The 25,826-nt window shown below is 42.7% G+C and overlaps 1 protein-coding gene across 1 annotated transcript in view; it reads left to right on the top strand.

Annotated features, from left to right (window-relative positions):
* Window positions 1–7,873, top strand: part of EFNB2 (ephrin B2) — a 73,383-nt gene extending 65,510 nt beyond the window's left edge. The window contains exons 4-5 of the mRNA XM_068268014.1: window positions 2,395–2,508; window positions 4,263–7,873. Of these exons, the coding sequence (XP_068124115.1) occupies window positions 2,395–2,508; window positions 4,263–4,645 (497 nt within the window). The 3' untranslated portion in view covers window positions 4,646–7,873. The remainder of the gene's footprint in view (window positions 1–2,394; window positions 2,509–4,262) is intronic.
* Window positions 7,874–25,826: the final 17,953 nt, after the last annotated feature.

Raw genomic sequence — 25,826 nt, 5'->3', positions numbered from 1 at the left:
AACTCCAGTGAAAATGATGTAATAAAAAAGTGCTTCATTTTTACAATTATGTATAAATGATTTAGTCGGTGTTTTCTCATTGTAAAATCTTTCCTCTCCCTGATGTACATTCTGATATTTAATACATGGTGACATTTTTACTGTGGTCAGGTTATGTAGCTGCTGCTAGCTGTTTTGGCAGTTGGAGACAGCTGTAAACTGCTATTTCCCACAATGTAACAGGGTTCACAGACAGGAAATTGCCAACAGTACCTCGGTCCTCAGAGCTTCTTGTGGGAGGGGTTTCACCACAATATAAGTCATACAGCGCCCCCTGATGGTCTGTTTGTGAAAAGCAATAGATTTCTCATGTAAAAGGGGGTATCAGCTACTGATTGGGATGCAGTTAAATTCTTGGTTGGAGTTTCTCTTTAAAGAGAATCTGTATTGTTAAAATCGCACAAAAGTAAACATACCAGTGCGTTAGGGGACATCTCCTATTACCCTCTGTCACAATTTCGCCGCATTAAAAGTGGTTAAAAACAGTTTTAAAAAGTTTGTTTGTAAACAAACAAAATGGCCACCAAAACAGGAAGTAGGTTGATGTACAGTATGTCCACACATAGAAAATACATCCATACACAAGCAGGCTGTATATACCCTTCCTTTTGAATCTCAAGAGATCATTTGTGTGTTTCTTTCCCCCTGCAGTTCTCATGCACTGAAGTTTCAGGCTGCTCTTTTCTTCCTGCAAACAGCTTTGCCTTTGTCTGTAATTCCTCAGTATGTGAAAGCCCAGCCAGCTCAGAGGACGATTTATCCAGCTTGTAAAAGATAAGAGAGAAGAGAGAAGCTGCCCTAATCTAAATAATACACAGGCAGTGTGCATAGAGGGGCCTGGAAGGGGGAGTTCATAGCAGAACCACAACACTGAAGAACTTGGCAGCCTTCCAGACACAGGCTGACAAGTCTGACAGGGGAAAGATACATTGATTTATTACAGAGACTGTGATAGTAGAACGTGCTGCAGTAAGCCAGAACACATTAGAATAGCTTTTGGAACTTGTATGATGATAAAAAAACAGGATGCAATTTTTTCAGCGTAACAAAAATTGCATCCTGTTTTTTATCATCCTACAAGTTCCAAAAGCTATTCTGTGTTCTGGCTTACTGCAGCACTTTTTGCTATCACCATCTCTGTAATAAATCAACTTATCTCTCTCTTGTCAGACTTGTCAGCCTGTGTCTGGAAGGCTGCCAAGTTCTTCAGTGTTGTGGTTCTGCTATGCACTCCCCCCTCCAGGCCCCTCTCTGCACACTGCTTGTGTATTATTTAGATTAGGGCAGCTTCTCTCTTCTCTCATCTTTTACAAGCTGGATAAATCCTCCTCTGAGCTGGCTGGGCTTTCACATACTGAGGAATTACATACAGGCAGAGCTGTCTGCACTCTGCAGGAAGAAACAGCCTGACACTTCAGTGGAAGATAGCTGCAGGGGGAAAGAAACACACAAATGATCTCTTGAGATTCAAAAGGAAGGGTGTATACAGCCTGCTTGTGTATGATTGTATTTTCTATGTGTGGACATACTGTACATCAACCTACTTCCTGTTTTGGTGGCCATTTTGTTTGTTTATAAACAAACTTTTAAAAACTGTTTTTAACCACTTTTAATGCGGCAAGGGGCGGCGAAATTGTGACAGAGGGTAATAGGAGATGTCCCCTAACACACTGGTATGTTTACTTTTGTGCGATTTTAACAATACAGATTCTCTTTAAGCTGCATGTAGGCAAAGTACAAATTTTAAACTGTCAACCCTCAGCTCTGTATTCTGTTTAAAACTCAGAAATGTTTTCTCAAATGAACAGTGTTCAATTCAATACTTCCAAAAACTATTAAAATGGCCAGAAAATGTTTTGATTACTAGTGACCAAATTGCTCAATTTGTGTAAGTTTTCTACTCTTATTACATTAGCCGAGGATTATGCAAGTCTATTATGCTTTCATCTCTAAGACAAGCTATGTAAGATTCTTTGTTCTGAAATATAAAGGTTAGCAAATGTGTGTCGGGAATGAATGATATTTCCAATTATAACTTTGTTTGGTAGTCAGTCCACTCCTTCTACTAAATTGAAGTGTCATTTGCTAAGCTAGTGCTTGCCAATTGTGAGAATCCCTATAGTTTCTGCAGATGGTTTTAGAGTCTTCATTTTCAAAATGGCTTTCATTCTTTATTTTCTTAAAATAAGAGAAAATCACACCCAACTGAGCAGCCATGCAATGGGTTTGCTGTTGCCTTCTGATAGTTAATACATGGATTTATTCAAGATAAAAATAGGCTGTGGAATATCTTAACAGCGATTTTTAGAATTTTTAGACTGGTGTAATGAATATATTTTTTATGTTCTTTTGTAGACCCTGACTCTCCAGGTTTTGGCCCTGATGCAAATCCAACAAGACGTCCATCCATAGAGTCTGGTACTAATGGAAAGAGTTCAACTACTAGTCCATTTGTCAATGGCCCTGAAGGTATACTTCCTTTGTAATAGGATGTGTGTTTGCATAACTACTAAATTCAGCAGAGAAATGTAGCAGTTTCCTTACAAAAGATATCGATTTGCATACTTCATATATGACTTTGGATCCTCTCTCAGGCCACTGCTTTGAGGCTTTGCATGTTGCAACTCAAAGCTTCCTTGCATTGCTGTCAGGTTGTACTGAAATGGGACTATGTCCGCTGTTTCTAGGCACAATCAAAATTCCCATCAGTGTAAAGGATCCCTCCATCCGTGTCATTGCAGTAAATGCAGTGAACTTGTAGGGGTGAAAAGGGATGGCATACATTTCACTTCCTGGTTTGTATAGACAAATGAACCTTTGTTGGACATTTTTGGGGAGGATGGGCATTTTTTTTTGAGGGGGGGGGGGGGGAAGATCTTTCATTACTTGAATCAAATTTGCCAATGTTGAACACATTTTGGAGAGGAGAAGAGTTAAGTTACTAGTTGGGAGGACACAACTTAAACAGCATCTTGCTCTAAGCAAACAGAAAAACCTTTTAAAATGTTTTCAACAACTATCGTGTTTACATGTCATGGACACGTGACAGCAACTGCGTGATTGATTTTTAGTTCACTGGTTAAATCTGAACTAGAGCTTGCAGAGACTGCCTTATATGTGAGACTTTGACTAATTTGTTTTAATTTATCCTGTGGCAAAACCTGCTGATTTGAAAAATGGGCGGAGCATCATGCCATGTGTTCATCCATAATGTCCCCCACCATTCTCATGATGCTATATGTACTTATTATTCTAATTAATTCGTAATGTGCTGAGAACACAGAATACCAGACTGTTCAATGTGACACTTTTTACTGCTTGCCAGATGTGCATTCATTTGTTGCGGTAATTGTGTATTACACAAGCTGAATTGATTAATATTTTCAGCATGGTACCCAAATTATCTTTTTTTTAATCTTTTTACAAGCATGCAGATTCTTCTCTTTCCACTAATAAGTACAAGAAATTCTATTAAATCCACCTACACCTGTGAGTGATCTACAGTAACTGTTCGCATAATAAGGGTACATAGCTGCAGTTCTCACAGGCACTAAATAGGTTAATCTGCATTTGCTGAGGAACACAATAGGAAATGGTTCATACAGTTATTGGCAATTCTTAAGGGAATTACCACTCTGCAGAGGAGTAACAGGACATCCAGCAATTGCTATGAGAACAGGCATTCACAAAAGCCTGGCTGTCTTTTGTTGATGGATGTCCATAACAGAAAACAATGCGGGTGAACTTGGGCATGGAAGGAAGAGTTTGAGACAAAGAGTCTTGTTTAATATTGATACTTAGTTCCCTGAGTTTGCAGTTAGCTACTTACAAGGGTAAAACTGCTGTAGGTCAGCTAATTTTGTGTGCTTGTCGAGAACCCAGGATCTTAAAACTGGCAAAATGAAAGTGCACGTTTTTTTAAAGTGGAGCTGCAATTATTCCTACACCACTTTGGTAAAGGGGAACTATGCTAATGGAATATATACAAGGTACTGTTGATTACGAAAAGAATATAAAACAAGTAGAAACACCAATACACAAATGTTGCAATTTGGTTACAAGCAATCAAAACATTTCTGTCCATTTTTAATATTTTTTGGAAACATTGAATTCACTTGCAACTAATTTGTCTCTATGGGCAAATAATGTGATAGAATCTGTATAATTTCATCATTTTCATTTCAGTTACTTGAAGATGTGAAATATATCCCCTTTTTTTCCAGGTTCTAGCACTGGTGGAAATAACGCTGGACACACAAGTCTCATTGGATCAGAGGTGGCCTTATTTGCAGGGATTGCTTCAGGGTGCATCATCTTTATCGTCATCATCATCACTCTAGTGGTGCTTTTGCTAAAATACAGAAGAAGACACAGAAAGCACTCACCACAGCACACTACAACATTGTCCCTTAGTACTTTAGCCACACCAAAGCGCGGTGGCAATAACAATGGTTCAGAGCCAAGTGACATTATCATCCCTCTAAGGACTGCAGACAGTGTCTTCTGCCCCCACTATGAAAAGGTCAGCGGAGATTATGGACATCCTGTTTACATTGTGCAAGAGATGCCACCACAGAGTCCAGCTAATATCTACTACAAGGTCTGAGGAATCTGGTGGTACTTTTTGACAATAGTATGGACAAGTAAAGGTCCGTTGCTTCCTGTTGGGGTTTCTTGGTGATTCCTTATGCATAAATATGGACTTGCATTGAGGAACAGGCACAAGAGAAAACCCACCTTCAGAGAAAGCTCTCTAAGCTGCGCAGCTTAATGGATCTGATGGTTCCTGTGAAAAGTGTTCACTGCAAGCTGGAAGACTTTCAAAAATGCCCATTCTGATAGCTATGCCCTGGTCATGTTCACCCTCTAAGCCATGAGCTTCAGGCATCCAAGCATATTCAAAAGCCAGGTTAATATGGACAGATTTAAGGACATTATTCATCTTAGGCATTCTAAATATGCTGTAGATTATTTATCTTGAAATGCAATCTTCTGATTTAATATCAACTAGCTTTCTTAATGCGTACTGGATGTGTCAGTAAAGTTTGTGTCTAGGACGTTGTAGAAAACACAGATATCTGCATTTTAGTCCATCACTGTTTCATGTTCATCTGTTGTCTTGGGTTGCTCTATCCTTCACATAAGATTTCCATTCACTCCACCTCCCGTATCACTAATGGAACATTAACCTTTGTAGACTCTTGCTCCATACATTTCTACCGCAGTCACACTTGAATGGGTAATATATTATGGAAATTGTATTTGCTAATATGGAGCCTTCCAGCAAGAAGTTAGACTGTCAGCAAGTCCAGGAAGTCCACAGACTAAACTGCTGAACGCAGTTAAATGCTGTTGCCTCTGAAATAAAGCGTAGGACAGAAAATGACATAGGCAGCAAAGCACTTTGATACGAGATGCAGTGGCGTAAGACTGCAGCTGAGGGAGTCTTGTCTATCCAGTAGCAGTGTGTGGAATTTCAGAATACCTTTGTGCTAAGTAAAAATAAAAAAGTATTCTTAGAAAATGCATAAGCACGTAGGGAAGGACAATAGCAAGTTGTTACAAGCCAAGACTGTTGGAGATAAAAGGCAATAAGAGTATGTCGTATGAAACTCCTAGTCTGTTGCGACTGAAATTAATAAGCAGACTCAGGTGCTACACTGACCATATTATTCCTCAGACAGATAAAGCTTTCAAGAGAACAGCAGAAAGCCAAATCTGACCTTTGGTTCTGGAACTCATAGGTCAAAGCAGAGCATATGTTCCGCATGTCCACTTAAAAAAAGATTTTATTTTTATTCTCTCATTGATTATGCTTTTTGAGAAAAAGCCATTTTATTTTGCGCTCATAAAATAAATCATCGGACACTTTCGCTTTGTGGTCATGCTGTCCCGAGAGAGCGCGGCGTAAGAATTGTAGCTGACCTGGCAGTACGCTGGTGCTCTTAAATAAAAGCACACATATGGCAAACATTTTACAGTTCTTAGGTATAAAATAAATTATTAGCATGGAGAGCAGGAAAGAATAATAATAAAAAAAATACTTATTTAATAGGTGTATAGCACATGGGAATATATAGTTGAAAAAGGGAAAAAAAAAGATTTTACTAATATATAATTTAATATTGCACAGCCTGCCCCGCCAGGAGATATGAAATCCATCTTTTTTTTTTTTTTTTTTTTTTTCTTCCAGCAGTTAAATAGGCTTAACTGTTTCAGTTGGAGAACAGAATTAGACGTTGCTTCTGGTGGAAGAAAACAACCATAATCCAAAAATAACAATAATGAGAAAAAGGAAAAATAACAAAGCCCTCTAAAGGCGTCTTACACAAGAGCAGACTAGGAAGTTCAAGCCCAAAAGCAGGAAATCAGTGTTACTGCATCATGAGTGTAACAAAGATGGGAAAATGTTTTGTCAGTCGTTTTCTGCATTCGAATTTCCTTTTTGCCTTAATGCAACAATGTCACACTAGACTTCAGCAGGTTACAGAGCGCAATACCTATTTTTTGTGATCTATTTTTCTTCTGTCTTCTTTCCTCTTCCACCCTTTCCCTTCTTTTCTCTTTTCTTTTCCTCCTACATTTATGTGCTATGCAAAACAGATATCATCAACACAGTTCTGTTTCTATGGTAACACTTTGCTCTCTGAAATGGAAAGAAAAAAAAAATTAGTAGCAGCAGTTTAAGGTTCTTGAATCTCTAAAGAGCACCTGCAACAATGAGCTTGTCACTAGGTTGATTGTTCTTATTTTCCTGAACCTGAAGATTATGTTGGCATGAAGGAATAGTCGCGTGGTCAGTACTTAACAAAATATATAATCAGGATGGCAAATATTTAACCTTCACAAAATATTTTCTATGTACATTGATGTGAAGCTGAGATTTGCTAAGTTCGTAAAATATGGGAATGCTATGTTGCCAGGAATCATTTTTGAACAGTATTTTGCCATCCTCAGTGCGATCAACAATGACGTAAGTGATAGATAAAGATTTATATTTTCAAAACATCCCTTAGCTGTGTCCTTTATGAAAGCTGTGAAAATCATGCTAACAGATGCAACAACCTGCAAAACATGTCACATCTTTTACTTTCATGTCGGTTTTGTGTCTGACGCCGAATGACAATCTTCAAACTGTTCCCTTTTGTTTAGAAGTTGGTTCAGGTTTGGATTATTATTTTTTTTTTCTGTAAATGCCTTGCTTGTGCGATCATGTGATCCTTAGTCACCTGACTTAGGAATTTGCACCATTATGTCAAAGTGAAGCTGTAAATACCTTGAGAACTGTATCTGGATTTGGGGTGTGTCCGTAGCCTTATTCACCTTTTTAAAAATTAAATATAGAAAATTACACATGGAAAAAGACAGAAATGGATTTTCTTAACCAGATTGTGTACATAGAGCAATGTTGGATTTTTTTACAAAGTCTAAGCAAAATGTTTTGTATAAAATTGAATTTTTGCTATGTATTTAGCTACCGCTTGTTTAAAGGCAGTGTCATTCCCTTTGCACTGTAATGAGGAAGAAAAGGTAAAAAAAAGGTTGCCAAATTGCTGCATATATGTGCCGTAATTGTGTACCATGAATATTTATTTAAAATAATTTTTGTCCAATTTTGTAAGTAACACAGTATTATGCCTGAGTTTATAAATGTTTCCTTTTTTTAAGAAACGAAATAGCCTTTCCTAGGTTTACAATTTTTTGCTTTAGTTTCACATTGTATTTAGCCCTTCAACCCGTTCCTTACCAGACAACAAAGCTCTGAATTTTCACATTCCACGTCTGTTTCAAACTGAATTTGTTCTTAAAAAATAAAATATTTTTTCCTATGGAACTTATTGTGTTTCTAGATTTATTTTTAAGGGGTCTTACATTTTGACAACTTGTGTATGATGTTTAGTAATCTTGTTAAAAGTATTTTCCTTAAAGCGGACCTGAGCGCTTGCACAGGCGAGATGGCGAACACAGAGAAATCTACCCTGTGTCCACCCTGCAAGTATTTATAGAGAACAGCCTTTCTAATTATCCCTTCTCAGCAAGTAATGAGGTAGTGTAATTTGAGCTCCCAGCTGTGTGCCGAGTTGAGAGCTAATATATAAACACAGGAGTTAACTAACCCTTTCTGTGCTCTCAGAAAACCAGGAAGTAATTACACTGCAGAATCTCTGAAGGAACTCTATAAGCTGTAACAGGGAAGTGTTTTTCTATAAAGGGTATGCTGTTGCTTATCTTTTAGTGCAGAGAGTAAGTTCTGAGTTCAGGTCCGCTTTAAGCCAAAGGCCAGGGACCCAGTTGAGCGCTTTGGCAATTCCAAAAGCACTTTGCTGCTGAAATTGAATGGCCATGGTCCCACAGGAGTGATTTGATTTGCCGTAATCGCTTTGTATGCAGAATTACATTTTTGGAGTGCTTGCATAAGGGAATGCATGGCCCATTGTAGCTTTCCCAAACATGTGACAATACATGCATACTGGTCTAATCCATACCAGGTCTGATCTTAAGTGGTGGGATAAAAATTTGATTGTCTTATGACTGCTCTTAGCTTTATTCTGGCACTTAGTCAATTCACCTTTTCTCCCAAGTTTGCTCCTAGGAGATAATTTTTCATCTTTATTTTAAAATAACTACTCTGCACTCTTTCAATATTATTCTGAGTATTTTCTTGCTTGCTAGTGGCTTCAAGGAGATGTTCTTGATAAGGTGGGAAAATATCACCAAGGAGAAAAGGTGACTTGAATAATTAATAATGGATTCAGAGCGATTGCAGTCATCGCTTTAAGCACTGTACCGCAATCGCTCCTGAATCACGGCAAAGATGCTGCAAGTAACACGTTATGTAATTGGGGCTAATCGCAAAACGCCTGCGATCGGCGTCAATCGCGGCAGTGAGAACACTGACATAGGGTAACATGGCATTTAGCGGGAATCACCCACTAATCGCTCAGGTGTAAATGAGCCCTAATATGCTGAGTGCTGGTCACTTTCTACATAATGTTTTATAGCCTTTCCACTTACTCTATGCCACCTGATGGGAAATGGTCTGTCTGGAAAATTATTGTAGCTAAAAGAATTTCCACAGCCCCAGAGGATGTTTAATCATGCTGGTTTCAAGCCACCACTCTGACTTAAACACTGCAGGACTGGACCATATTAACACTGGAAGTCTTTGAGCACCCTTGCATCTGTCACTGTGGCTAGATATGTAGGTGGCTTGAGGATCCCTATAATATTGAGGTAATTGTACGGCTCTTTTCACACTGCATCCCTTGCATTTCTGTCACAACTGGCAATATAATCACACTGCGGTGCAATTCCGGGCTGGTTCACACTGCAAGAGCTTTTTTTCCAAGCGCTTGTGATTTTAAAAGCTCTTGCTAATGTAATGCTATGAGTTTGTTCTCACTAGAGTGATGTGATCTTATAAAAATCACCCATAGCATTGCCTTAGCAAAAGCTTTTCAAATCATGCTAAAATGCTCTTGCAGTGTGGACCAGGCCTTTAGCTCTATGAAAGCTAAAGGCCGATGCACCTATCTAAAAAGTCCTTCTGGGCTCAAGATATGGGGTTTATTTGATAAGTGGCCCAGGTTTAATTGGAATTGCAGGAAAAACGTCTGCCCGGCCTTAAAGTGGAACTAAACTCAGACTACTGAAGTTAGTGATATGGAGGATGCCATCTTTACTTCCTTTTAAAAACACCAGTTAAATGGCAGCCCTGCTGATCTATTTGGCTGCAATAGTGTCTGAATAACACCAGGACAGAGCACGCAGCCAAACTTGTCAGATCTGACAATGTCAAACACCTGATCTGCTGCATGCTTGTTCAGGGTCTATGGCTAAAAGTATTAGATGCAGAGGATCAGCAGGAGGCCAGGCAACTGGTATTGTTTGAAAGAAAATTAATATGGCATCCTCGATGATATAGATAGATATACATACATACATACATACATACATACATACATACATACATACATACATACATACATACATACATACATACATACATACATCTATCTCTATCTCGATATTTTGCAAAAGTATTCGGCCTCCTTGAAGTTTTGTCACTTTACTGCCACAAACATGAATCAATTGTATTGAAATTCCATGTGAAAGACCAATACAAAGTGGTGTACATGTGAGAGGTGGAACGAAAATCCTACATGATTCCAAACATTTTTTACAAATAACTAGGGTGTGCGTAATTATTCGGCCCCCCCTGAGTCAGTACTTTGTAGAACCACCTTTTGCTGAAATTACAGTTGCCAGTCTTTTAGGGTATGTCTCTACCAGCTTTGTGCATCTAGAGACTGAAATCCTTGCCCATTCTTCTTTGCAAAACAGCTCCAGCTCAGTCAGATTAGATAGACAGCGTTTGTGAACAGCAGTTTTCAGATCTTGCCACAGATTCTCGATTGGATTTAGATCTGGACTTTGACCGGGCCATTCTAACACATAGATATGTTTTGTTTTAAACCATTTCATTGTTGCCCTGGCTTATGTTTAGAGTTGTTGTCCTGCTGGAAGGTGAACCTCCGCCCCAGTTTCAAGTCTTTTGCAGACTCCAAGAGGTTTTCTTCCAATATTGCCCTGTATGTGGATCCATCCATCTTCCCATCAACTCTGACCAGCTTCCCTGTCCCTGCTGAAGAGAAGCACCCCCAGAGCATGATGCTGCCACCACCATATTTGACAGTGGGGATGGTGTGTTCCGAGTGATGTGCAGTGCTAGTTTTCCGCCACACATAGCATTTTGCTTTTTGGCCAAAAAGTTCAGTTTTGGTCTCATCTGACCAGAGCACCTTCTTCCACATGTTTGCTGTATCCCCCACATGGCTTGTGGCAAACTGCAAACAGGACTTTTTATGCTTTTCTGTTAACAATGGCTGTCTTCTTGCTATTCTTCCATAAGAGCCAACTTTGTGCAGTGCACGTCTAATAGTTGTCCTATAGACAGATTCACCCACCTGGCCTGTAGATCTCTGCAGCTCGTCCAGAATCACCATGGGCCTCTTGACTGCATTTCTGATCAGCGCTCTCCTTGTTTGGCCTGTGAGTTTAGGTGGACGGCCTTGTCTTGGTAGGTTTACAGTTGTGCCATACTCCTTCCATTTCTGAATGATCGCTTGAACAGTGCTCCGTGGGATGTTCAAGGCTTTGGAAATCTTTTTGTAGCCTAAGCCTGCTTTAAATTTCTCTAACTTTATCCCTGACCTGTCTGGTGTGTTCTTTGGACTTCATGGTGTTGTTGCTCCCAATATACTCTTAAGGCTCATACACACATCAGACTATAGTCTTTGGAAAATGAAAGCTCACAGACCAATCTTACCACCCTTCATGTAGTATGAGAGCCATACCTTCAGTCTTTTCTATGGAGCTGAACTCCCCATCAGAAAAAAATCTTTGCAAGATGCTGCACACAAAGATGCTGTACAGACACAAAAGATCAGTATCTGCAAAAGATCTGTTCCTGCCAAAGATCCGTTCCTGCAAATTGCATTCATAGTCTATGAGATCTGCAGTTCATCATAAACACCTTGTTTAACTGACATTCATCTGCAGATCAGACAATCATCTGCAGATCTGAAAATCCATCCTGGTGGATCTGATCTGCAGATGAATGTCTGTTAAACAAGTTGTTTATGATGATCTGAAGATATCATAGACTATGAATGCATTTTACAGGAACGGATCTTTTGCAGGAACAGATCTTTTGCAGATACTGATCTTTTGAATGTCTACAGCATCTTTGTGTGCAGCATCTTGCAAAGATTTCTGTCAGATGGGGAGTTTAGCTCCATAGAATAGACTGTGTGGGTATGGCTCTCATACTACATGAAAGGGGGTAAATTGGTCTGTGATCTTTCATTTTCAAAAGACTATGGTCTGATGTGTGTATGTGGCCTTAGACAACCTCTGAGGCCGTCACAGAGCAGCTGTATTTGTTCTGACATTAGATTACACACAGGTGCACTCTATTTAGTCATTAGCACTCATCAGGCAATGTCTATGAGCAACTGACTGCACTCAGACCAAAGGGGGCTGAATAATTACGCACATGCCACTTTGCAGTTATTTATTTGTAAAAAATGTTTGGAATCGTGTATGATTTTCATTCCACTTCCCACCTGTACACCCCTTTCTATTGGTCTTTCACGTGGAATTTCAATAAAATAGATTCAAGTTTGTGGAAGCAATGTGACAAAATGTGGAAAACTTAAAGGGGGCTGAATACTTTTGCAAGGCTGTGTGTGTGTGTGTGTGTATATAATATATTCTTTGCGCTAAAATATTACTGCATATTCTATACTACCACAATTTTTTTTTTACTAGAACAGCATTCAATTAGTTACCGTATATACTCGCAAGCAAGCCGAATTTTTGACCCCCCAAAAGTGGGCCAAAAGTTGGGGGGTCGGCTTGCTTGCGAGTCATGGGTGGATAGGTGCTGTCCCTCCCCGCTCCCCCCGCGGCTGCCGCTGCTATTACCTTAAGCGGCGCCGCTTCCTCTATCCCCGTCCTCCTCCGGTAAGTAACTCATTCACAGCAGCGCGCCCCCCGCTGCTGTGATGACGCAGGAAACCATAGAGAGCGGTTCCCATAGTAACGGCATCGCCGCTACAGGAAGCCGCTCTCTATGGTTTCCTCGTCATCACAGCAGCGAGAGGCGCGCTGCTGTGAATGAGTTACCGGAGGAGGACGGGGATAGAGGAAGCGGCGCCGCCTAAGGTAATAGCAGCGGCAGCCGCGGGGGAGCGGGGAGGGACAGCACCTACCCACCCACCTACCCACCCATACTGGGGCACTATGCTAGCTATATGGGGCACTATGCTAGCTATATGGGGCACTATGCTAGCTATATGGGGCACTATGCTAGCTATGGGGCACTATACTAGCTATAATGGGGCACTATACTAGCTATAATGGGGCACTATACTAGCTAAACTGGGGCACTTTACTAGCTATACTGAGCACTATACTAGCTATACTGAGCACTATACTGGCTATACTGAGCACTATACTGGCTATACTGAGCACTATACTGGCTATACTGAGCACTATACTGGCTATACTGAGCACTATACTAGCTATAATGAGCACTATACCAGCTATACTGAGCACTATACTAGCTATACTGAGCACTATACTAGCTATACTGAGCACTATACTAGCTATACTGGGGCATTTTACTAGCTATACTGAGCACTACCTACCTATACTGGGCACTATACTAGCTATACTGGGACATACTGGGGGGATCACGCGGCCAGCGTTTCCTACCCCCGGCTTACATGAGGGTCAATCATTTTTTCCCTTTTTTTGGGGTAAAAGTGGGGGGGTCGGCTTACATGCGGGTCGGCTTGCTTGCGAGTATATACGGTAAACACAGGACTAGACAAGTTCCCTGCAGAGAAAGCTGGACGCATCTGAACTGGAGATGATATCTTGTGTTTACATTTCTCACTTGATACAATTAAGTAAATACTTCTGACTGTACAGACATGAACAAAGTCAGACAATCAGAAGGCATTTCTGCTTATAATACAAGATGAATAAACCAGTTATGAATAAAATGCAAAGGCAGCTCTCTGAGCAAAAAAACTGTACTTTGGGAACTTTTAACTTCTAAATGAATAATACTTATGCACAAAAGCAAATATGATAACCGTATGGCATAAAGTAGGAAACCATGTTTTTCTTGAATATTATGTCAGGGTTTTATACCGCTTTGAACAATGCCACTTGCAACGCAGCTGATCTATGTGGCTGCAGTAGTGTCTGAATAACACCAGGACAGAGCACACAGCTAAACTTGTCAGATCTGACAATGTCAAACGCCTGATCTTCTGCATGCTTGTTCAGGGTCTATGGCTAAAAATATTAGAGGCAGAGGTTTAGCAGGATAGCCAGCAACTGGTATTGCTTAAAAGGGAATAAATATGGCAGCCCCAATATCCCTCTCACTTCAGTTGTCCTTTAAACAATAAATTGTGTCTGCACCCTGGCCCATCAAGAGTGTGCTAGGGCTATATATATATATATATATATATATATATATATATATATATATATATATATATATATATATATATATCTATATCTATATCTATATATCTCCAGAAAGCACCCCAAAACAGTAAGAGAGTTAGAAGTTGAAAAATGATGTACATTTATAACTGGATTATAACCATATCAATGCTAATTCAATACTTAATGATAGTACAATGCAATTAAAGGACCTCTATTGATTAAAGAAATCTGTTTGTAAAATGCAGTAGTAGGAGCAATTTATTTTCTCACAACTCTGCCTCTCTGCTGTAAAATCATCCTGACTGATGCCTCTAGATACAAAAGGTGTAGGCTCTGCAGGGCTGGACCATGTTCCTGCACAGGGGGTTGCTATGAACTCCTCAGCGTATAGTCTAGTAATCACCTAACTGAAAGAAACTACAGGTGGTGATGAGGGGATAAGTTTCCAGCAATGAGTGATAAGGCAGCCATACACTGGTCGATTATGCCACCAGATCGACCAGCAGATAGATCCCTCTGTGATCGAATCTGATCAAAGAGGGATCTATTGGCTGCCTACACTGCAAACAGATTTTGAATCGATTTCACTATGAAACTGATTCACAATCTGTGGAGCTGCCGCCGGCCTCCCCTGCATACATTACCTGATCCGGCGAGTCCCCCGGTCTCCGCTGTCCCTTCTCCGTCGTGGGCTTCAGCTTCACTTTACTTCCTGTCGGAAGTTTAAACAGTAGAGGGCGATCTACTATTTAAACTTCCCCCGACAGGAAGTAGTAAGTGAAGCCAGCCGGAGCCCAGCGCAGAGAAGGGACAGCGGGAACACGCACCGGCGGAAAAGGCAATGTATTGCCGGCAATCGAGCGAATTTTCAGCGCAAACAGATCGACGGGATTGATCGTTTTTGGGCGGAAATCGGTTGAACATTGATTTCACAGCAGATGCGATCAGTGATCTGCTGTCTATCGGCAGTAAATCGGGCAAGTGTATGGGCACCTGTAGTCTTCACTTATCTGACTGTTCAGAAAGGCATTATCAGTATATCTTTTTATCAAGGTTTCCCTCCCTTCCATTATGGACAGCACTGAGCAGCCAGAGCTTTGTTACATGCTGCAGAGTCAGAAGTGTAATGCTAGGTAGACACAATGAGATTTTCTGACAGCTTTACTGCCAGATCGATTATTTCCAGCCTGTCCGTTCAGATATCCAATCAATTTTCCATAGAAGTAAATGGAAAATCGATTGGAAATCAGATTGGAGATGTGGTCGTTGATCTGCCAGAAAATCTCATTGTGTACCTAGCATGGCATCACAAGCAGTCAGGAGTAGTGTATACATATCTCCATGACTGCTAGTTATATTACAGCACATCTAGCTACCTGTTACCTCTTCTGATCTGCTTTCCTCCTCAGACTCTCCTGCATGCTGTGAGGAGAACACAGTGAAGTATTTCTGAGCCTGAGCTGTGTTACAAGTGAAGGGTGACAGACCCGCCAATTTCCTCAGGAATATCCCTGCTTTCTCAAAAGAGCAGGAGTCTATTGATATTTAGGGGGATTGAGGATTATTATAATATCAAGGTAATTGTGAGGCTCCTTTCATATTGCATCCCTTGCATTTCCATCACAATGGGCAATATAAGCACATTGCAATGCAATTATATCTCTATGAAATGCTCTCTTTGGCTCATCAGCGCCTAGTTAAAAAGTCCTTCTGGGCAGTGGCGTACCTAGGGCATTTGACACCCGGTGCTGGGTATTATAAGACCCCCCACCCCCCCCCCCCCCAAAAAAAAAAGTAAAGGGGCACAAAATGGGTGGCGCTATAACATGCGGCGCGCGAAGCGCGCCACGGCAAAGAATGGGCGCGGCCATGACCGGATGAGGGCGGAGCTAACTGTAATTTGACGTGAACCCGGGTGAAAATACACGTAATGTGTGCAGATTTGCCCAGAGAATACGTTCAATCATGTCGGCAGATTTGCCCAGAGAATACGTTCAATCATGTCGGCAGATTTGCCCAGAGAATACGTTCAATCATGTCGGCAGATTTGCCCAGAGAATACGTTCAATCATGTCTGCAGATTTGCCCAGAGAATACGTTCAATCATGTCGGCAGATTTGCCCAGAGAATACGTTCAATCATGTCTGCAGATTTGCCCAGAGAATACGTTCAATCATGTCTGCAGATTTGCCCAGAAAATACATGCAATCATGTCGGCAGATTTGCCCAGAAAATACATGCAATCATGTCTGCAGATTTGCCCAGAGAATACGTTCAATCATGTCGGCAGATTTGCCCAGATAATACATGCAATCGTGTGGCAGACCTGTCCAGAAAACACTTCAATCGTGTAGCAGACCTGGCCAGAACATAAATGCTACCCCTGGCTGCTAATATAAATTAAAAAGGAAAAAAAAAAAAATTTACTCACCTGCAGCAGAGCTCCTGTTCCGGCCTCCGTCCAGTGCGCAGCTCCCACGATCCTCTGCAGCCAGCAACTCCCAAAGTCTCCAGAGCAGGGCTTCGGACATTTTACTATAGCCCTGCTCTGCCGCTGCGGTGAACTGATACGGCGTCAATTAGATGCCGAAAGTCAGTTCATGCTGGGGGGTGCTTGGAGAATTTTAAGGGGTGCTTCAGCACCCAAAGCACCCCCCCCCCCCGTGCCGCCACTGCCCCCAGTATAGGTAGCTAGCAGTTGCCCCCAGTGAAGGTAGTATAGTTGCCCCAATATAGCTAGTATAGTTGCCCCCAGGATAGGCAGCATAGCTGCTGCCCCCAATGTAGGTAGTGTTGCTGCCCCCAGTGTAGTTTGTATAGTGGCCCCCGTACAGCTGCCCTCCAGTATAGCTAGTATAGTGGCCCCCATAGTTGCCCCAGTATAGCTAGTATAGTGGCCCACAGTTTAGATAGTATAGTTGCCGCCATTGTAGCTAGTATGGGTGCCCCCCCCCCCCCAGTATAGGTAATATAGTGGCCCCCATAGATGCCCCCAGTGTAGCTAGTATAGTGCCCCCCCCCCGTTTAGCTGCCCCCAGTATAGTGGCCCCCAGCTAGTATAGTGGCCCCCAGTCAGTAGCGTTCCTACCTAAGGGCGCAGGGGGGCGGGGCGCACCGGGTACCAGTCAGCCAGCGGGGTGTCGCCACGACCCCCCTACACCTGACTAAGGAGGGGAAGAGCAGCGCTAGGAGGAGGGGTGACAGCAGGGATAGCGGCGGGGAGGGGGAAATATCCCCCCCTCCCTCACCTGGGTCCCCTCCTTCTGCCTCTCTTCTCCCCCCAAAAATGCGGGCAGTGGGCCGGTGGCAGTTGGCAGCGAGCAGGCGAGCACGGAGTATACTCACGTTACTTCCGCGTATCAGCCTGGAACGCTGCGTCACCGTCACGTGCCTCTTCTGCGCCTCCAATCATTGGAGGCGCAGTAGAGGCACGTGACGGCGACGCAGAGTTCCAGGCTGATACGCGGAAGTAACGTGAGTATACTCCGCGCTCGCCTGCTCGCTGCCCACTGCCCACTGCCACCGGCCCGCTGCCCGCATTTTTGGGGGGAGAAGAGAGGCAGAAGGAGGGGACCCAGCTGAGGGAGGGGGGGATATTTCCCCCTCCCCGCCGCTATCCCTGCTGTCACCCCTCCTTCTAGCTACATGGGGGGGAGGAGCACTATACTACCTAAACTGGGGGCCACTATACTAGCTGGGGGCCACTATACTGGGGGCAGCTAAACGGGGGGGGGGCACTATACTAGCTACACTGGGGGCATCTATGGGGGCCACTATATTACCTATACTGGGGGGGGGGGGGGCACCATACCAGCTACAATGGAGGCAACTATATACTATCTAAACTGTGGGCCACTATACTAGCTATACTGGGGCAACTATGGGGGCCACTATACTCGCTATACTGGAGGGCAGCTGTACGGGGGCCACTATACAAACTACACTGGGGGCAGCAACACTACCTACATTGGGGGCAGCAGCTATGCTGCCTATCCTGGGGGCAACTATACTAGCTATATTGGGGCAACTACACTACCTTCACTGGGGGCAACTAGCTACCTATACTGGGGGCAACTGCTAGCTACCTATACTGGGGGCAGTGGCGGCACGGGGGGGGGGGTGCTTTGGGTGGTGAAGCACCCCTTAAAATTCTCCAAGCACCCCCCAGCGTGAACTGACTTTCGGCATCTAATTGACGCCGTATCAGTTCACCGCAGCGGCAGAGCAGGGCTATAGTAAAATGTCCGAAGCCCTGCTCTGGAGACTTTGGGAGTTGCTGGCTGCAGAGGATCGTGGGAGCTGCGCACTGGACGGAGGCCGGAACAGGAGCTCTGCTGCAGGTGAGTAAATGTTTTTTTTTTTTTTCTTTTTAATTTATATTAGCAGCCAGGGGTAGCATTTATGTTCTGGCCAGGTCTGCTACACGATTGAAGTGTTTTCTGGACAGGTCTGCCACACGATTGCATGTATTTTCTGGGCAAATCTGCCGACATGATTGAACGTATTCTCTGGGCAAATCTGCAGACATGATTGCATGTATTTTCTGGGCAAATCTGCCGACATGATTGCATGTATTTTCTGGGCAAATCTGCCGACATGATTGAACGTATTCTCTGGGCAAATCTGCAGACATGATTGAACGTATTCTCTGGGCAAATCTGCAGACATGATTGAACGTATTCTCTGGGCAAATCTGCCGACATGATTGAACGTATTCTCTGGGCAAATCTGCAGACATGATTGAACGTATTCTCTGGGCAAATCTGCCGACATGATTGAACGTATTCTCTGGGCAAATCTGCAGACATGATTGAACGTATTCTCTGGGCAAATCTGCACACATTACGTGTATTTTCACCCGGGTTCACGTCAAATTACAGTTAGCTCCGCCCTCATCCGGTCATGGCCACGCCCATTTTTTGCCGTGGCGCGCTTCGCGCGCCGCATGTTGTAGCGCCGCCCATTTTGTGCCCCTTTACTTTTTTTTTGGGGGGGGGGGGGGGTGTGTCTTATAATACCCGGCACCGGGTGTCAAATGCCCTAGGTACGCCACTGCCCCCAGTTTAGGTAGTATAGTGCTCCTCCCCCACCCCCATGTAGCTAGAAGGAGGGGTGACAGCAGGGATAGCGGCGGGGAGGGGGAAATATCCCCCCCTCCCTCACCTGGGTCCCCTCCTTCTGCCTCTCTTCTCCCCCCAAAAATGCGGGCAGCGGGCTGGTGGCAGTGGGCAGCGAGCAGGCGAGCGTGGAGTATACTCACGTTACTTCCGCGTATCAGCCTGGAACGCTGCGTCGCCGTCACGTGCCTCTACTGCGCCTCCAATGATTGGAGGCGCAGAAGAGGCACGTGACGGTGACGCAGCGTTCCAGGCTGATACGCGGAAGTAACGTGAGTATACTCCGTGCTCGCCTGCTCGCTGCCAACTGCCACCGGCCCGCTGCCCGCATTTTTGGGGGGAGAAGAGAGGCAGAAGGAGGGGACCCAGGTGAGGGAGGGGGGGATATTTCCCTCTCCCCACCGCTATCCCTGGTGTCACCCCTCCTCCTAGCGCTGCTCTTCCCCTCCTTAGTCAGGTGTAGGGGGGTCGTGGCGACACCCCCCTGGCTGACTGGTACCCGGTGCGCCCCGCCCCCCTGCGCCCTTAGGTAGGAACGCTACTGCTTCTGGGCTCAATATATGATATGAGGTTCCTTTGGTAATCACAGCCTTAAAGTGGAGCTAAACTCAGAACTTCCTCTCTGCTCTAAGAGATTAGCCACTGCACGATACCATTTATGGGGGAAAGAAAATCTTCAGGTTTTTTTTGGTTTGTTTTTTAATAGTTTTATAAATTAATCAAGTTTTAACTTGGTTTCACTTTTCAGGTAGCACTGAAAGAGTTAAGTGGTATATGTATGGAGACACATCCTAGGCAGAGCTCCTCTGTAGTCTATTCACAGTTGCTGTGATAGGAACAAATTAACCACTTGAGGACCACAGTCTTTCTACCCCTTAACCACTTTACCCCCACGCGTACGGATTTCTCCGCCCCTTTTTTCCCTCCTAAAAAAACAGGGACGGAGAAATCCGTACCTTCCGCGCTACCGCCGCTGTCCGCGCACCCGCCGCTCGTGCGCGCGCACCCGCCGCTCGTGCACGCCGCCGCCCGCTCGTCCGGAGATCAATGAACGGGAAAATCCATTCCCGTTCGTTGATCTAAGCCCCCGCAATGATCTGCTGCTTCTTTCAGAAACAGCGAGATCATTGTGAGTCTCCCAGCCTCCTACTGCTTCCTGTAAGCGTCCTTCCGGACGCTTACAGGTCGCATGTAAACAAACACTCTGTGGCCATCTTGTGGCCAAATAGTAAACTACACCCTAAAAGCATTTTACATATACAAACATTATATTTACACAATAAATTAACTCATTACCTCCCACACTCCCCAATTTTTTTTTTTTTTTTTGTAATTAAAAAAAAAAAAAATACAATAAAAAAAAAACATAAATAGTTACCTTAGGGACTGAACTTTTTAAATATTTATGTCAAGAGGGTATAACACTGTTACTTTATAAACTGCGGGCTTGTAATTAGGGATGGATGCAAAACTGAAAAAAATGCACCTTTATTTCCAAATAAAATATTGTCGCCAAACATTGTGATAGGGACATAATTTAAATGGTTTTATAACCGGGACAAATGGGTTAATACATTTCATGGGTTTTAATTACAGTAGCATGCTTTATTTAAAAACTATAATGGCCGAAAACTGAAAAATAATAATTTTTTCCCACATTTTTTCCTATTTCCCCATTAAAACACATTTAGAATAAAATAATTCTTGGCATAATCTCCCACCTAAAGAAAGCCTAATTGGTGGAGAAAAAAAAAAGATATAGTTTATTTCATTGGGATAAGTAATAATAAAGTTATAGACGAATGAATGGAAGGAGCGCTGAAAGGTGAAAATTGCTCTGGTGGTCAGGGGGTAAAACCCCTCAGTGGTGAAGTGGTTAAGGACCAGAGCCTTTTATTCCATTCAGACCACTGCAGATTTAACGGTTTATTGCTCGGTCATACAACCTACTATCTAAATGAATTTTCCCTCCTTTTCTTGTCACTAGTACAGCTTTCTTTTGGTGCTATTTGATTGCTGCTGTGATTTTTAGTTTTTAATATATTCATCAAAAAAGACATGAGTTTTGTCAAAAATTTTTTTTTTTTTTAACTTTCTGTGATACAATTTGTCAAAGTAAAATTTCTGTATACATTTTTGTCCAAATTTATTGTGCTACATTTCTTTGATAAAAAAAAAAACATTCAGTGTATATTTATTGGTTTGGGTAAAAGTTATAGCGTTTACAAACTATGGTGCAAAAAGTGAATTTTCCCATTTTGAAGCATCTCCGACTTTTCTGAGCACCTGTCATGTTTCATGAGGTGCTAAAATTCCAGGATAGTATAAATACCCCCCAAATGACCCCATTTTGGAAATAAGACATCCCAAAGTATTCACTGAGAGGCATGGTGAGTTCATAGAAGATTTTATTTTTTGTCACAAGTTAGGGGAAAATGACACTTTGAGATAAAAAAAAAAAGTTTCCATTTCTGCTAACTTGTGACAAAAAAAAAAAATGAAATCTGCCACGGACTCACCATGCCCCTCTCTGAATACCTTGAAGTGTCTACTTACCAAAATGGGGTCATTTGTGGGGTGTGTTTACTGTCCTGGCATTTTGGGGGGTGCTAAATTGTAAGCACCCCTGTAAAGCCTAAAGGTGCTCATTGGACTTTGGGCCCCTTAGCACAGTTAGGCTGCAAAAAAGTGCCACACATGTGATATTGCCATACTCAGGAGAAGTAGTATAATGTGTTTTGGGGTGTATTTTTACACATACCCATGCTGGGTGGGAGAAATATCTCTGTAAATGACAATGTTTTGATTTTTTTACACACAATTGTTCATTTACAGAGAGATTTCTCCCACCCAGCATGGGTATGTGTAAAAATACACCCCAAAACACATTATACTACTGAGTACAGCGATACCACGTGTGGCACTTTTTTGCACCCTAACTGCGCTAAGGGGCCCAAAGTCCAATGAGTACCTTTAGGATTTCACAGGTTGTTTTGAGACATTTGGTTTCAAGACTACGCCTCACGGTTTAGGGCCCCTAAAATGCCAGGGCAGTTTAGAAACCCCACAAATGACCCCATTTTAGAAAGACAACACCACAAGGTATTCTGTTAGGAGTATAGTGAGTTCATAGAAGATTTTATTTTTTGTCACAAGTTAGTGGAAAATGACACTTTGTGAAAAAAACAATAAAAATCAATTTCCGCTAACTTTTGACAAAAAATAAAATCTTCTATGAACTCGTCATACACCTAACGGAATACCTTGGGGTGTCTTTTTTTCTAAAATGGGGTCACTTGTGGGGTTCCTATACTGCCCTGGCATTTTAGGGGCCCAAAACCGTGAGGAGTAGTCTGGAAACCAAATGCCTCAAAATGACTGTTCAGGGGTATAAGCATCTGCAAATTTTGATGACAGGTGGTCTATGAGGGGGCGAATTTTGTGGAACCGGTCATAAGCAGGGTGGCCTCTTAGATGACAGGTTGTATTGGGCCTGATCTGATGGATAGGAGTGCTAGGGGAGTGACAGGAGGTGATTGATGGGTATCTCCACAACAAGCAAATTGCAGCGAGTCCCTGTAGAATAGGCCTAGTCAGGTCTATGTTACCGGTGCACAATCCCTCTGTGGGTCACCACTCCACACACGGTTCAATGTAGTAAATACGAAGGAGGCACTCAATTGGCATCAAACTTGCGTTTTATCAAATCCCAGTAATACACGACATATTTCGGGGCATATCCCCTTCATCAGGTGTACATACATTGAATGGCACACAGTGAATTAATAAATACATATTTCTAACCACCACACCCTAAATTGGACCACCTCCATCTTGTCAGCTGACAAGTCAGCTGATCACTGACATCACACAGTCCAAAGTCTTGTTAACCCCTTAGGGCACTGATCAGAGGCATTACTATATCCGTCTACCTCGGTAAACCTGATTAACAAATCAAATTACTGCATCTTAGGTAAACCTAATACAGACAATACTGCGAAAAACTTCTGTTGCAAATATTTGGACCACAGATCCATCTTACCACCCTCCAACCGACACCCCCAACCAATCACGATGGTGTGTGTCCCATTAATACCTGGGGATTGGAGAGAGAGAGAAATTAAATCAGTAACACATAATACAGCATAATAAAAAACATTTCAAGCTGAACATTTCATTCATCCCCTTGGGGTTGATGGACTCCAACTTTCTCATCCACTGGGCCTCCTTCTGTAGGAGAATCCGGTCTCTGTTCCCACCTCAAATTACTGCATCTTAGGTAAACCTAATACAGACAATACTGCGAAAAACTTCTGTTGCAAATATTTGGACCACAGATCCATCTTACCACCCTCCAACCGACACCCCCAACCAATCACGATGGTGTGTGTCCCATTAATACCTGGGGATTGGAGAGAGAGAGAAATTAAATCAGTAACACATAATACAGCATAATAAAAAACATTTCAAGCTGAACATTTCATTCATCCCCTTGGGGTTGATGGACTCCAACTTTCTCATCCACTGGGCCTCCTTCTGTAGGAGAATCCGGTCTCTGTTCCCACCTCTCTGCAGCGGTGGTACGTGGTCCAAAACTAGCCATCTTAACTGTGACACCCTATGTCCGCATTCAAAAAAAATGTCGGGCTGCTGGGGTGTCACAGTTTTTTTCTCCTGGCTTATAACCACGAATGTCACCCTTATGCGCCTGAATCCTAGATTTTACTATTCTGGTGGTTTTACCCACATAAAACATCCCACAAGGGCATTTCAAGGCATAAACAACAAACATGTTGTTGCATGTATACATTGAGTTAATCTTTATTCTGACACCAGAGTATGGATGTTTAACATAAGCGACTTTTATAATTGCATGGCAGCAATTACACTCCAAACAGGGAAAAGTACCCCTTTTCCCTGTCAGATCACTAATACATTGTTTCCTGGTTGACAGATCAACCCTGCTCACCCTGTCACGTATTGTTTTACCTTTCTTGTAGGAGAATAAGGGTGGCTCAGTGAATAGCATTCCAAAACTTGGGTCATGCTGAAGTATGGGCTAATACTTCATAACAACCCCCTTAATCATTCCAGACTGTTTACAGAATGTTGCACGAACAGGATCTTGTTTTTACTCTGGTTGTTCCCCTGTCTACTACTATTCAATAGGTTATCTCTTGAGATTTGAGCCACCTCCTTCTCCACTTTCTCAAGCTCACCTTTCTTGTACCCCTTCTCTAGAAATCTGTTAGTAATCCGTTCTGCAGCAACTCTGTATCCATGGTCTGTGGATGCGACTCTCCTTGCCTTAAGATATTGCCCCTTAGGGATACCTTTCACCACTGCGGAGTTATGTAAACTGTCCGTTCTTAAAAGATTGTTGCGATCAGTCGGTTTCGTATACAAATCCGTATGTAACCCCTGGGGTGAAACCGAGATCGCCACATCTAGATAGTGGATAACCTCTGTGGAATGTTCCAACATAAATTTAATGGTTGGGTGCGCATGATTTGCCTCATCCACCATTTCCCTCAGAGTTTCCACTGGACCCTTCCATAAAATTAGAATATCATCCACAAACCGCAGATACCCGTGTATCATGTGACAATATTTGGGATTCTCAATAAACATTGATTTCTCTAGTTTATGCATGAAAAGATTTGCAAAGGAGGGAGCTACAGGGGACCCCATGCTCGTGCCTTGTTTCTGTAAATAAATCATCACAAAATTCAAAGTAATTATTCCTCAGTACTAACTCTAGGCAATCGAGGACAAAGTATATCAGGTGATGGTTCATTGTGGTGTCCAGTAATGCATCTTCTACCACATCCATCCCTTCCTCATGCGGGATTGGGGTGAATAAGCTCTGTACATCAAGTGTGGCTAAAACCAAACCTGACACCTGCCTGAGTGTTCCCAATCTTTGCAGCAAGTCTGTGGTGTCCTTTAAACACACCGGTATTGCCTTTGCCAAGTCTTGCAGATACACATCCACAAATTTAGATAGAGAGTAGAGCAATGACCCTGAGCTAGCAGTGCTGAATAAGGGATTAGGCTTTATCCCAACATATGATCTTGAATTTTTTGACTGGGAGATAGACTTCCATCGCTTTATCAGGAACTTACAACTTAAGATGTGCTTTAAAGATACAGTAGCTGTGCAGCAGACTGAGGTCTTAAGGAATAAGAGCACATGTATTCCTGACATTACTTCACCAGCGTTAAAAACTTTTGAGAGCTTGGTGATGCAGGAGGTTAAAAAAGTATGGTCCAAAAGTGGGGATGTGAGAGGCCAGAATCTATGTGCATCTGAACAAAAGGCACTGCAGTCATTAAGTAAAAATGATCAAATCATCATCCTGAAAGCAGATAAGGGGGGAGCCACTGTGGTTCAGGATAGAGCACTTTATATTGCAGAAGGTCTAAGACAACTCCAAATACAGGGTCACTATGTTAAGTGTGCTGCTGATCCTACATGGGATATTAAGAAAAAGATTGATATGTTGATTAATGATGCAATGTTGAACGGTCTCATTACTGAAAATACAGTTGACTTTTTGAGTGTGGAATCTCCTAGAATACCTTTATTGTACTTATTGCCAAAGATCCATAAAGGTCTGGAAAACCCACCTGGTCGCC

The sequence above is a fragment of the Hyperolius riggenbachi genome, chromosome 2, assembly GCF_040937935.1.
Source record: "Hyperolius riggenbachi isolate aHypRig1 chromosome 2, aHypRig1.pri, whole genome shotgun sequence".
Taxonomy (NCBI): domain Eukaryota; kingdom Metazoa; phylum Chordata; class Amphibia; order Anura; family Hyperoliidae; genus Hyperolius; species Hyperolius riggenbachi.
This window is presented reverse-complemented; position numbering and strand designations above follow the sequence as displayed.